This window comes from Mobula hypostoma, chromosome 18, assembly GCF_963921235.1.
Source record: "Mobula hypostoma chromosome 18, sMobHyp1.1, whole genome shotgun sequence".
In the NCBI taxonomy this organism is placed as follows: Eukaryota; Metazoa; Chordata; class Chondrichthyes; order Myliobatiformes; family Myliobatidae; genus Mobula; species Mobula hypostoma.
The window spans coordinates 33,796,556-33,811,128 of record NC_086114.1 but is presented as its reverse complement, the minus strand read 5'-3'; the positions used below and the strand labels follow the sequence as shown (position 1 = coordinate 33,811,128).

General features: G+C 42.5%; 1 protein-coding gene across 2 annotated transcripts in view; it reads right to left on the bottom strand.

Annotated features, from left to right (window-relative positions):
- LOC134358446 (progestin and adipoQ receptor family member 3-like) overlaps nucleotides 1-14,573 on the bottom strand; it is a 45,329-nt gene that overhangs the window by 28,557 nt on the left and 2,199 nt on the right. The window contains exons 1-2 of one of the 2 annotated variants that reach the window (XM_063070682.1): nucleotides 11,318-11,374; nucleotides 1,409-1,613 (exon numbers count right to left, since the gene is read on the bottom strand). In XM_063070682.1, the coding sequence (XP_062926752.1) occupies nucleotides 1,409-1,613; nucleotides 11,318-11,339 (227 nt within the window). In that variant the 5' untranslated portion in view covers nucleotides 11,340-11,374. Of the gene's footprint in view, nucleotides 1-1,408; nucleotides 1,614-11,317; nucleotides 11,375-14,573 lie in introns of those variants that run through there. The other variant, XM_063070683.1, reaches the window with a different exon arrangement.

Here is a 14,573-nt window from a genome sequence, read left to right as displayed (position 1 = left end):
ACGTGACCCCCTTGTCCATTCGTCCCTCCCCACTGATCTCCCTCCTGGCACTTATCCTGGCAGGCGGAACAAGTGCTACCCCTACGCCTACACCTCCACCCTTACTACCGTTCAGGGCCCCAAACAGTCCTCCCAGGTGAGGTGACACTTCAACTGTGAGTCTGTTAGGGTCATATACTGTGTTCGGTGCTCCTGGTGTGGCCTCTTGTATATCGGCGAGCCCCGACATAGATTGGCAGACTGCTTTGTCGAGCATCTACGCTCCGTCCGCCAGAACAAGCGGGATCTCCCAGTGGCCACCCATTTTAATTCCATTTCCCATTCCCATTCTGATATATAAAGCCACACTTAGGCTGGAGGAACAACACCTTAAATTCCGTTTGGGTAGCCTCCAACCTGATGGCACGAACATAGATTTCTCAGACTTCCAGTAATGCCCCCTCTTCACCATTTCCCATCCCCTTTTCCCTCTCTCATATTATCTCCTTGCCCACCTATCACCTCCCTCTGGTTCTCCTCTCCACCCCCCTTTTTCTCTTTCTTCCATAGCCTTCTGTCCCTTTCACCAATCAACTTCCTAGCTGTCAGCTTCATCCCTGCCCCTCCCTGTTTCACCTATCGCCTGGTGCTTCTCTCTCCCCTCACCCCACCTTTCACATCTAGTCCTCAGTTTTTTTTCTGCAGTCCTGCCAAAGGGTTTCGGCCCAAAACGTCAACTGTACTTTTTTTCCCATTGATGCTGCCAGCTTGCTGAGTTCCTCCAGCATTTTGTGTGTGTTCCTTCCACTCTGCTACACACTCGGGCAGTTGCAATGGGGCAGTAATCTAGCAACCCATACAACCGCAGGCTGTGAGAGGAAAGCACAGCCCTGAGGAAACCCACGTGGTCACAGGGAGAATGAACAATCTCCACGTGGCCAGCACCCAGGTCAGGACTGAACCTGGGGTCGAGGTGCCAGCTCTATTAGCTGTGCCACACTGTTCCCGTGTTTTCAACAGCTGTGTAAAAGAGCTACTTTGATGAAAACCCCACAGCATGTCCCCATCCAGAGGCTGATGAAACAGATTTTGTTTAAGAGGCAATTTGTACAGCAGGAAGGGCAAACGTCAGCACCCAAAAACTTGCTAATAGGATGTGGCTGGGTAGGGTGGGATATGTCAAAGATTAAAAAATTTGATCTTCAAGATAACAGTATACATTGAGAGGCAGGGGACAAAGCCAACCTACATTAGTTTATTTAGGAGATAAGGGTACAGATGTTGACAACAAATAAGAGTAGGGATTAAAGAGACTTAGTTACATTACTTAACTTTTTGTTCTGTGAATTTCTCATCAATGTCAACTCCCTCAAGTTAAACCTATACTTTCATATCAATATTTCTGAAACTTACGACTACTTAAACATACCTTCTGATACACAAACTTGATGGCAAGTAAGCCCTATATCCATCAGTAATGTACGGATTGCCTTTTAAAAAAGTTGGGATTTCTTCATAACTGTAAAGACGGATTCCAATTTGTGAAAATAGCGGCCAGTAGTTGTATCCACCAAGTTCAACTCGATGTAAACTTTTCAGGATATTGTGAGTCATCTTGTGTGAACAACCTAAATCTAAGAAAAGAAACCAGATTATTTTATTGGATTTAATATCAAACCCAACCATACAAATCTGCAAGATCAAATTGGAGCATGAAAATATTTTCACTGGGTCGGGCGACATCTGTGGAACAAGAAGCAGAGTTAACATTTCAATTACAGTCACTCAATCTGAACTGGATAATTAATGAAAACAAGCAAGTCTAGTGCTGCATAAGGAAGAGTGGAGAGTTAAAGGAATATCTGATAAAGGAGGGACAAAGAATGTCCGAGTGAAATAAGTGCTGTTGGCCTGATACAAAATAGTCATAGTCATACTTTATTGATCCTGGGGGAAATTGGTTTTCGTTACAGTTGCACCATAAATAATTAAATAGTAATAAAACCATAAATAGTTAAATAGTAATATGTAAATTATGCCAGGAAATAAATCCAGGACCAGCCTATTGGCTCAGGGTGTCTGACCCTCCAAGGGAGGAGTTGTAAAGTTTGATGGCCACAGGCAGGAATGACTTCCTATGACGCTCTGTGTTGCATCTCGGTGGAAGTCATGTAGGAGGTCTACAAGAGGCTGTAGAATGGTCTCAGGTCTCAGGCGGACTACAAGTTTAGAGGAAGGCGAGTTAAAGCATCAGTGGAGGTACAAGTAAATGCTGGAACTGTGAGAAAAGAGAAAGCTGGGAAAACTCCCAATTGACCAGGTAACATCTGTGATGAGAGAAATTAACTTACTTAAACATACAGGAGAATGACCTTGTACCAAAACTGGCAACTCTGGATCTGAGTGGTTATCTGATTTTTTTAAATTCAAGATTGAATGCTGAGGCCTACATGACATACTACATCTCATGAGACTTGCATCATTCACAGCTGGTCAAGGAACAGAACACATCTTCCATCAAAACACATGGTAGCGCTGGGGACTCAATACAGAAGTTAACTATTTCAGATCACCAGCTTTTAGGTCAGAGCTGTCGAGTTCCTACCTAGAACTAACTCAGCCTTTCTCTCACCAGATGCTGACTACTTCCAACACTCCCTCATTTACAAAAGTTGCTGGGTTCGGCATCTCACAATTCCAGAATTTATTTTTGCCTCCACATAAAATTCATTCATCTCCCTATATTTGCATTTCTCCACACCGAGAAGCCACGATTAACAAAGTTCAGAGTAACTTTATCACAGTTCACATATGTCACCATATACAACCCTGCGGGTGTACTCAACAAATCCAAAATAGAATAATAACTATGGTAGAATCAATGAAAGACTGTGCCATTTGGGTGTTCAACCAGTTTGCAAAAGAGAACAAACGGTGCAAATACAAAAAGAAAAACACAATAATAAATAAATGATTAAATAAGTCATAAATATCGAGAACATAAGATTAAGACTCTTCTTAGTATCCTCAAAGGCATGTGTCACCTGGACAATCTTGGCTTTAGTGATTTTTCTGTTCTTTCCACCCTTCCCCTCTTTATAATTTAAAAGATGTTTGTTTTCTCACTTTTCCAGTCCTGATGTGACACCATTGACCTGGACAGCACATCTCCTTCCACAGATGCTGCCTCCCCTGATGAGCATCTCCAGCATTTACTGCTTTTATTTCAGATCTAGCAACAGCAGGTTTTTGCTTTTTGAACATTATCTTTCTGCTCAGTTAACATTTTGATGCAAAATGAAGATACAAATATGTGCAACAGAAATCTTCCAGAATATTCTTTATTAGACCTGAATTTTTTCCAATCTCCTGCATTTACTTGTGCATTAATTCAGTCTTGGCATTAATATATAATTCATAAAGCTCTAATAAGACACTGCTGGAATTTTGAATGACAAAATGTTAACCATTAGAATTGCAGTAGTACTAGCCTCAGCCACAACTGTACAATAATTTAAGACATGAAATGCCATTTGCAATATTTCACAAAACCAATACTGATACAGGATGGGCATTCATTTGCAAACCAAGGACGTTGGCCATCTATTGATTGTATAGAACAGATTTCAAGGTCTCTGGTGCATTTATACCAATGCAAAAGAAAACGGTATTCCATGAAAAAGGCGAACAATCCTGATGGAAACAAAGGAGATCAATTAAAACATGACATTAAAAATTACAGCATACAAAGTAGAAAGGGCAAGTGGTAGACCTGAGTACTAGCAGTTATACTGGAATGAGAAGCATGGGACTAAAAAGTTAATAAGAAGAAAGGTGATGTAAGAACAATGGCTAGCAATATTCGAACAAACAGTAATATCACAACAATACAGTACACTGGGTACTTTCTCCCTATTTATATATACCTAGTATATACAAATAGAGAGAAAATACATGAAGTATGAGTTAGCCTGCTGAAAGCTAAGACAGGAAAATTAAAAGTAAACAGAAACAGCAGACAATTTAAATCAATACTTTGCACGTCTTTATGAAAGGTGACACTACAAATATCCCAAAGGCATTCAATGGCTAGTTTTATATACAGTAAATTCTGGTTAATTGGGACCAGTATGTTTTGGCCCAATTGGCCCAATTAGCCCAATGTTTAGAGATCTGTACTACTGCCGTAAAATAACAGATTTCACAACATATTCTGGTGATATTAAACCTGATTCTGATTTTTTCAAAATTTAGTTCTGTGAAGACATCAGAGGATTAATAAAACACAGGTGTTGAAGAGTGGCGAAAGATAAAAGTTGGGAAAATATAGGCCTGTTAGCTTAACATCCATCATTGGCAAGTTTCTGGAGTCTACAGTCAAGAAATGGTAATACAGAAGCTTAATGCAAAGTTAACACAGTTTTATAAAAGGTAAATCATGTTTAACAACTCTGCTAGAGTTCTTTGAAGAGTGTAACAAGCAGAGTTGATACATAGTTAGAATTGGATTTCCAGAAGGCGTTTTCCATAAAAGGCTGGTGAACAAGAGCTCATCATATTGGGGAAGCATATCAGCATGGATTAAATACAGAGCTGGAATAAACAACTAGCTCTTTTTCAGATTTGAACCAGGTTACTGGTGGGGAACACCAGGAATCAGTTGTTAACCTTCAATTATATTAATGACCTGGAGGGTGCAACATTCCCAAGTCTGCCATACAGTGTAGATGGGTTAGTGAGTTGGTGAAAAGTAGCCAAATGAAGTTTAATGTGGGGAAAATGTGAAGTCATGCATCAAAGGAACGTAAAGGCAGATTGTTATGGACCGCACAACCCCATTTACATCGGTGGTACGCAAGTGGAACAGGTCAAAAGCTTTAATTTCCTCGGGGTCAATATCACAAATGACCTGACTTGGTCCAGCCAAGCAGAGTTCACTGCCAAGAAGGCCCACCAGCGCCTTTACTTCCTAAGAAAACTAAAGAAATTTGGCCTGTCCCCTAAAACCCTCACTAATTTTTATAGATGCACCGTAGAAAGCATTCTTCTAGGGTGCACCACAACCTGGTATGGAGGTTGCCCTGTCCAAGATTGAAAGAAGCTGCAGAAGACAGTGAACATGGCGCAGCACATCACACAAACCAATCTTCCGTCCTTGGACTCACTTTACACCGCACGCTGTCGGAGCAGTGCTGCCAGGATAATCAAGGACACGACCCACCCAGCCAACACACTTTTCGTCCCTCTTCCCTCCGGGAGAAGGCTCAGGAGCTTGAAGACTCGTACGGCCAGATTTGGGAACAGCTTCTTTCCAACTGTGATAAGACTGCTGAACAGACCCTGACCTGGATCTGACCCTCCAAATATCCGGACCTGCCTCTCAGTTTTTTTTTTGCACTACCTTACTTACTCTTTTCTATTTATGATTTATAATTTAAACTTTTACTATTTACTATTGATTTGTACTCCAGGGAGCGCAAAGCGCAGAATCAAATATCGCTGTGATGATTATACACTCCAGTATCAATTGTTTGGAGACAGTAAAGTAAGTGGTAGGAAGGATGAGTGAAGTGCAAAAGGCTAAATTCAACAGTAATTCCCTCCCCCTCCCATCCTCTATCCCTATTTCACTCTGCCCCCTCCCCCAGCTGTCTATCACATCCCTCATGGTTCTGCCTCCTTCTTCTACTACCCATTGTTTTCCTGCCTATGACGTCCCTGCTTCCCCTCCCCCACTCTTTTGTCTTTCAAATTACTGTTTTTTCAACTGAAACGACCAGCCTTCTTCAAACCCTCCCCCACCTTGTTACTTCAGTCCTGATGAAGGGTTCCGGCCCAAAACGTTGACTCATCGTTTCCACTGATGCTGCCTGACCTGCTGAGTTCCTCCAGCGTATTGTGAGTGTTGCAAAGAATTAGCAGGCCAGGTGTAGCAAAATGAACGAGAATATGTAGTAAACAAAGAAATTCTGCGGATGCTGAAAATCCAAAGCAACACACGTTAAGTGGTGGAAGAACTCAACAGGTCAGGCAGCATCTACGGAAATGAATGAACAATGAACGTTTGGGCCAAGACCCTTCAACAGGACTGTGAGGGAAAGGGGGAAACACCAGAATAAAAAAGTCGGTAGGAGGGGAAGGAGGACTAGCTGAAAGGTGATAGGTGAAGCCAGATGAGTTGGAAAGATAAAGAGCTGGAGGGGAAGGAATCTGATAGGAGAGGACAGTGGACCATAGGATAAAGGGAAGGAGGAAGAGCACCAGGAGGAGGTGATAGGTTGGTGAGAAGAGATAAGAGACCAAAGTGGGGAATAAAAGAAGAGGAGAGGTAGAGGGAGAAGGAATTGTTTTTTTCCACTGGAAGGAGGAATTGATGTTCATGCCATCAGGTTGGAGGTTACCCAGACTGAATATAAGGTCTTGCTCCTCCACATGCCAGAATGCGAATGGGCATTGGAATTAAAATGTTTGGCCACTGGGAAGTTCCACTTTTGGCGGATGGAGCAGAGGTGCCCAATGAAGCAGTCCCACAATTTACGACAGATCTCACCAATGTAGAGAAGACTGCAACGGGAGCACCGGACACAACAGAAGACCCCAGCAGATGAAGTGTTACCTCAACTGGTATATAGCTACAAGGTAAGGGGATTCTCTACTCTGAAAGGCTGAAGAGGCTACTTCATTGATGGTTTTTAAAGAGGAGCTAGATAAACTGGATTTAAACAATTCAGGGCATTTAGGATTGGGAAACTGGCACAGATTGGGGGTTCTAATCAGCCATGATCACAATGAGTATCTTGGCGGGTTCGAGTGGCTGCTTCTATTTTCTTGTGCTCCATCAGGAAATACAAAACCTGTATTTATCTGATGACAATACGTAATGGAAACCTTCACACAGCAGTAAACCATCTGTGAACTAGTCTGATAAAGCCTGAATTATTCTTCACGGCTCTACAATGAAACAAACACTTTCAGAACTAAATATTGCACTAATCATAATTCTTGGAAGATTTTCATGCTATTGCACATACATAATTTGAATATATCCTACAGCATATATCAATCTGTATACATGAAACAAAAATGTTGTTTCAATTTTAAAAAATTGTGGTTAAAAGTGCATTAAAGGTTACAGCTTTGAGCAAGATGGGAAGTTTTGCAGCAGTATAAATACATGAATTTTATTAGGCATACAAGCCATCTGGCACAACACATCCATTCTAGGATTTGTAATTTACCATAGTCTCCTCCTAGCAATCAATTCTCTGAAAATTACCCCATCAAAATACCCTTCAGTTCCCTTTTATGATCTATCTGCACCTTAAATGCGTCCACATGGTTCAGCTTAAAAACTCCTACGAGAGTGAAATCTATATTGATGTTGTTTTATTATTGTCATATCTACCAAGATACAGTGAAAAGCTTGTCTTGCATACTGTTTATACAGATCAAATCATTACACAGTGCATTCAGCTAGAATAAGGTAAAACAATAACAATGCAGAATAAAGTGTAAAAACCACCAAAAGAGTGCAGTGCAGGTAAACGATAAAGTGCAAGGTCATAATGAGGTAGATTGTGAGGCCAAGTCCATCTTATCGCATCATAGATCCATTCAAGAGTTTGATAACAGTAGGGCAGAAACTGTCCTTGAACTTCTGGGCTAGGTGGGGTCTTTTATGTTGGCTTCTTTGCAGAGGTAGCAAGAAGTATAGAGCATCCACAGAGGAGGCTGGTTGCTATGATATGCTGAGCTGTCTCCACAATTCTCTGCTGTTTCTTGCAGTTACATGTAGAGCAGTTGCCATACCAAGTCATTATGTATCCAAACAGTATGCTTTCATGGCGCATCGATAAAAATTGGTAAGGGCTTACAGGGACGTGCCAAATTTCTTAAGCCTCCTAAAGAATTTGAGGTGTTGGTCAGTTTTCTTGGTTGGAGCAGTTCAGGCTATTGGTAATGTTCACACCTCGGAACTTAAAAGCAATCATCCATCTCAGTCTCAGCACTGTTCATATAGTCAGGAGAACTTTCTGAAGTTAATGACCAGCTCTTTTGTTTTGCTGACGTTCTCTCTATCACTTCCCTGTACTCCAATCCATTGTTTCTTGAGGTGCAGCTGCCAGAGGTGGTATTATCTGCAAGCTTGTAGGTGCAGTTAGCCACGGAGTCATGAGTGTACAGGAGGTAGAGTAGTGGGCTCTGGACACGACCTTGTGGAGCACCAGTGTTTAGAATAATCAGGGCAGATGTTGCTGCCTATCCTTACCGATTACATCTGTTAGTCAGAAAGACATGGATCCAACTGCACAGGGAAGCATTATCTCCCAGGGTCCTAGGGTATATTCAAAACTTTCTTTCAGAAAGAATTTTTCCCTTGGATTTTTTGTAAAAATCCTTACCCAGAAGGACTATTCAGTAACAAAGTGACAACATACATGACTGACCTGGAAGAAAACTGCATATAGGCCCAAGTGATTCATCTACAAGGAATTTTGCTTACCTGCTATGGGTTACAGTCAGACGCAAGACCTAAATATTGTCTTGTGCTTTGGTGGTGTTGAGTTGGTGAAGCAACCAGACCCAGTGAAGATTTTTTTTTCAGACAACAAACAGGAAGTAGAAAGCATTACATATTTTAAAAGTCCAAAATAGAAATTTTAAAAAACTCAGTACAATTTTTGGTCCAACAGGTTTTACTGTGCATGTGTGTGCCTTTGTAATGGTGGCAAACACTAACACTTGTTATCATTACAAATGTACAACCTGAATATTATATTTGTGGCCTCTGTTCCTGAACCCCTCACTCCTCCCTCTAGAAACAATCAGGTCCTCTAATTTTTCTTTTGTCAATTGTTTTGCATTCTTTAATTCACCTCCCCCCCCCAAAAAAAAAGTTCTAGCTAGTAATATTTTGCCAATATTCTGCAGGTGCTGAAAATCCAGAGTATCATATTTAAAATGCCTGGAGTAACTCAGCAGGTCAGGCAGCACCTATGAAAAGAAATAAAGTGTCAACAACTCAGGCTGAGATCCTTCATCAGGACTGGAAAGGGGAAGAAGGCAGAACAATGAGGTGGGGGGGGGGAACAGCACAAACTGGCAGGTGATAGATGAAGCCAGGTGAGGGGGGGAGGTAGGTGAGTGCAGGAGCAGGGGGAATGAAGTTGTGAGGTGATAGGTGGAAATAGTAAAGAGCTGAAGAAGGAGGAATCTGATAGGAGAGGAGAGTGGACCATGGGAGAAAAGGAAGGAGGAGCACCAGGGGAGGTGCTAGGCGAGTGAGTAGAAAAGGTAAGAGGGGAGCCAGAATTGGGAATAGAAGAAGAGGGAAGGGGGAGAGGGAAAATTACCAGAAGTTAGGAGAAATCGATAATGTTATCAGATTGGAGGCTACACAAACAGAATGTGAGGTGTTACTCGTCCACCCCGAGGAGGCTATGAACCAACATGTCGAATTGGAATGGGAATGGGGATTGGAAATCCTGCTTGTTGCGGATGGAGAGAAGGTGCTCGATAAAGCATTCCCGATCTACATCGGATCTCACCAATGTACAGGCCAAATCAGGAGCACCTAATACACTAGACGACCCCGACCCCAAAGTGTTGCCTCACCTGGAAAGACTATTTGTCGCCCTGAATGGAGGAAAGGGAGGAGGTGAATGGACAGGAGTAGAACTTCTTCCACTTGCAAGGTTTAAGTGCCAGGAGGGAGATTAATTGGAAGGGACAAGTGGACAAAGGAATCACAGAGAGTGTGGGGTAGGGGAGGGAAGGGAAAGATGTGTTTGATGGTAGGATCCTGGTGAAGATGGCGGAAGTTACAAAGAATGATGAGTTGGATGCCCAGGCTCATGGGGTGTTAGGTAAAGGCAAGAGGAACTCTATTTCTATTAAGGTGATGGGAAGTTGAGAAAAGGGTGCATATCTAGGAAATGGAGGAGATGAGGGTAATTCTGGTGTAAGGATGAGAGGTTGGTAATATTTTACAACTTCTTCTGCCTTCTCCCCACAACCTTTGGCATTCTTTAACCTCTACTTTAAATACACCCAATGACTTGTCCTCCACAACTGTCGATGGCAATGAATTCCATAGATTCACCACCCTGGCTAAGAGAAAAATCTCACTCATGTCCTCACCACCTTTTATTCTGAGGCTGTGCCTTCTTGTCTTCGACTCTCCCATTACTGGAACATAATCTCCATGTTTACTCCAACCAGGCCTTTCAATATTCAGTAGATTTCATGCTTCTAAATCCCCCTCATCCTTCTAGACTCTAGTGAGTACAGGCCCAGTCATTGTATACTCCTCATACATTAACTCTTTCATCCTTGGAATCATTCTTGTCAATCTCCTCGGAACCCTCTCCAAAGCCTGCACCTCTTTTTCTCAAATAGGGAGCTCACAATATTCCAAATATGGTTTGACCGACACCTTATAAATCCTCAGCATTGCATCCTTGCTTTTATATTCTAGTCCTCTCAAAATGAATCTGATGTTGCATTTGCCTTCCTTGCTACTGACTCAACCTGCAAGTTTACTTTCGGGAATCCTGCATTGGAACCCCCTCCTCTCTTTTTTAACCTCTCATTTCTGAGTTCTCTCCCCTTTAGAAAACAATTTACACCTTTATTCTTTCCACTAAAGTGCATGACCATACACTTCTCATTTCCAATTCTAATATATCAACCTACACCTTCATCAGTGTCTCAATATCCTTTTTATAACACCAGCCTAGAGTTGGTATTAACCCAAAGGTGTTTTCCAATCAAGATTTGAAGCAATCTAAATCACATCTGGAGAGAGTGGGATTCTCTGCAACAACTCCTACCTGGAGTTGGCACTCATTATTTTATTAAGATACCAAAAAGGAAGTCTACAGAAAGTTAGAGTCCACTGAACCTAATGGAAATCTATCTGCAGCTAATCTAAATGCTTAAATAGTTATGAGTCTATGCTCGTCAAATATTTATGTATTCATTTCGCAGGGAATCTCTTGTGAGCAGAACTAAATATGTGTAGCACTCCAATTGTCCAGTGTAAAAGGAACAGAATTGGCAGATCCTGTTCCAGGTGAATTAGCCAGAATACAATTTAACTTTGAAAATAATTGCCATTTATTCCTGACTTTATTCCCTGTCTAATTATGTTCTTCCTCCTCCAGCTACTCACTTCCTGACATTAGTTGGTAAATTCCTATCAAAAATCTTTCCTGTTCGACAGCTCCTGCACAACACTAAAATTCTCTTACACAGAAAATCTCAAGTAGTGAACTTTGCACCTTTCTGCGCTTACATTACATTCACAAAGATCATTCAGATTTTGAAGTCTACTCACTGTTGCAATAACAGTCCTCCATTATTCAGTCTCTGCTTGAAGCACAGAAGAATGACGTGTCAGCTTTTGTCCAATTATGTTTTGATGCAGCATCTCAGACAACTTGCTATGTTAAAAATATACAATTGCATTTTGTTGTTCAAGACACTAGTTGAGAATTGTAAGATCTGTATTCTGATTCTTAGGAGTCACAATTCTTGCAAACTGTTCTCTCTATAGGATTTTACCCAAGTCTTGTATGAAATTTTTCTTTGGATTTTGGTGAAGCCACAAAATGAGGTCAGCACAAATCAGAAAGCGATATCTGCTTTCAAAAAATAAATACTGATTACAACAGTGAAAACTTAAAATGAAACTGGATTTGCCTATACTTAATGTCTGCTTCAACACCTAAAATTAAATACTATTTGTAAAATAAAAGGAAGCAGCCACGATCCCAGCAGTGAAGTAAGGGACGTCCTTACCTGTAGACTTGTTTAGCCATGACTACGTTTGTTCATTTGCTTTAATCTATGCAAGATCTAAATCTGCATTCTTTGCACAAAGAATTCTGGGCTTGGCTTGATTTTTCTGCATTGAATTACACAGCAAATTGAAAATCCAACAGTTCTATTCTGTGTGTACCTGATAAATGATAAGAACATTGGCAGTAATTGTACAGGACAGCCATTTTCTTGAGGCTTCTACATCGCAATTTTATTAACCCTTAGCTTAATTAGAGAGCAAGGAGAAAAGGGAATCTGGGCCTGATAGGTTGATGTTAGAGCAGCAGAATGGAGAGGTAGTTACAGCACCTGAGTGAAAACTCAAGTTTCAAAACCTTGAAACAATGGGAAGAAGAGAGTTAAACTAACAGCCCACATCAGCACAATGCTGTCGTAGGGAGATAAGCACAGAAACAAGCCCATACTATCCGCACTGACCATCAACTACACTTATTTTTTAAAAAAACACTCATTCATTCAATATTCCCCCACATTCCCATCAACATAGATCCAGATCTCAACTCTCACCCACACTGCAGAGATAGTTATAGTGGCCATATAACCCACAAACTTGAACATTTTGGGGACATGGAAGGAAACGGGAGCACTGGAAGAACATCGAACTCCACACAGACAGTACTAGAAGAGAAAATGAGCAGAATGGTTTGGAAGTGGTGACTGCTTGACTCTGTCAAGATCAGGGCAAATCTTTAGTTTCTGGTAAACTCAGTTGACACTTTAGCTGATAATCTACCTTGTCATGGTATGACACTCAGTCGCCTGCCTCTAACTACACCATTATATTCTGCATTCCGGTGCTGCTTCTCCCTTGAACTACCTCAGCTTTCTGAACTGATGAAATTAGTTGTATGGGTAGCAAAGCAAAACACATTTTTCCACTGTATCTCGGAACACAAGATAATGAGAAGCCAATTGATTAAGTAGAAGCATGACAGTACTTCTAGTTTGATGCACACACCTTAAGTCTCAAATGATAGCAACATACACTAATTGCTGGAGGAACTCAGCAGGCCAGGCACTATCTACGGAGAACAGTACAGTTGCTGTTTTGGGCCGAGACCCTTCAACAGCACTGGAAAAAATGATGAAGAATGAGGAGTCAGAGTCAGAAAGTGGGAGGGAGGGGGAGGAAAAAACCACAAGGTGATAGGTGAAACTGGGAGGAGGGGGGTGTGGTGAAGTAAGGAGCTGGGAAGTTGATTGGTGAAAGAGCTGCAGGACTGGAGAAGGGGAAATTAGATAGGAGAGGACAGAAGGCCATGGAATAAAGTGAAGGGGGAGGAGCACCAATGTGAGGGAGGTGATAGGCTGATAAAGAGATAAGGTGATGGACTGATAAAGAGGTGAGGTGATGGACTGATAAAGAGGTGAGGTGATGGACTGATAAAGAGGTGAGGTGATGGGCTGATAAAGAGGTGAGGTGATGGGCTGATAAAGGGGTGAGGTGATGGGCTGATAAAGGGGTGAGGTGAGAGGGAAATGGGAGTGGGGAGTGGGGAATGGGGAATGGGGAATGGGGGGGGGGCATTACCAGAAATTCAAGGAATTGATGTTCATGCCATCAGGTGGAGGCGACCGAGATGAAATGTACGTTGTTGTTCCCCTACTCACCCCTATCATTGCAAAGTGCTTTGAGGGACTGGTTCTATCACATCTGAAATCCTGTCTGCCCACTACCCTGGACCCCCATCAATTTGCCTATCGCACCAACAGGTCAACAGAGAACCGCCATCGCCATGGCACTTCACTCTGCCCTGACCCACCTGGACAGCCCCAACTCTGATGTCAAAATGCTGTTCATTCACTTTAGTTCGGCATTCAATACTGTGATCCCCTCCAAGCTGATCGCCAAACTTTGCCAGCTTGGTATCAGCTCATCCGTCCGCAATTGGACCTTGGACTTTCTGACTGACAGACCCCAACCAGTTAAGTTGGGCAACCTCTCCTCTTCCACTCTCACCCTGAACACTGGTGTGCCTCAAGGCTGTGTGCTGAGCCCTCTTCTGTACTCCCTTTTCACCTATGACTGCATTCCTGTATATGGTTCTAACTCCATAATCAAGTTCACAGATGACACCACAGTGGTTGGTCTGATCAGAGGGGATGATGAGATGGCCAACAGGGATGAGATCCAACACCTGGCCGTGTGGTGTGCTGACAACAACCTGGTCCTTAACACCCAGAAGACCAAGGAGATCATTGTGGACTTCAGGCATGCTTGGAGCCACACTCACATCCCCATCTACATCAACGGAGCGGTACTGGAGCGTGTATCAAGCTTCAAATTCCTTGGTGTCCACATTTCCGAGGATCTCACCTGGTCCCTGAACTCCTCCACCCTGATCAAAAAGGCACAACAGCGCCTTTATTTCCTGCGGAGCACGAAGAAAGCTCACCTCTGTCCCAGGATACTGACGGACTTTTACCGCTGTACCATTGAGAGCATACTCACCAACTGCATCTCAGTGTGGTATGGCAATTGTCCCGTATCGGACCCCAAAGCACTCCAGTGTGTGGTGAAAACTGTCCAGCAGATTATTGGCACCCAATTGCCCACCATTGAGAACATCTACCATAAACGCTGCCTGAGCAGGGTGAAAAGCATTATCAAGGATGCACCTCACCCTAACCATGGACTTTTTACTCTCCTCCCATCCGGTAGGCGCTACAGGAGCCGCCACTCCCGCACCAGCAGGCACAGGAACAGCTTCTTCCCTGAGGCTGTGACCCTGCTGAACCTCACATCACAG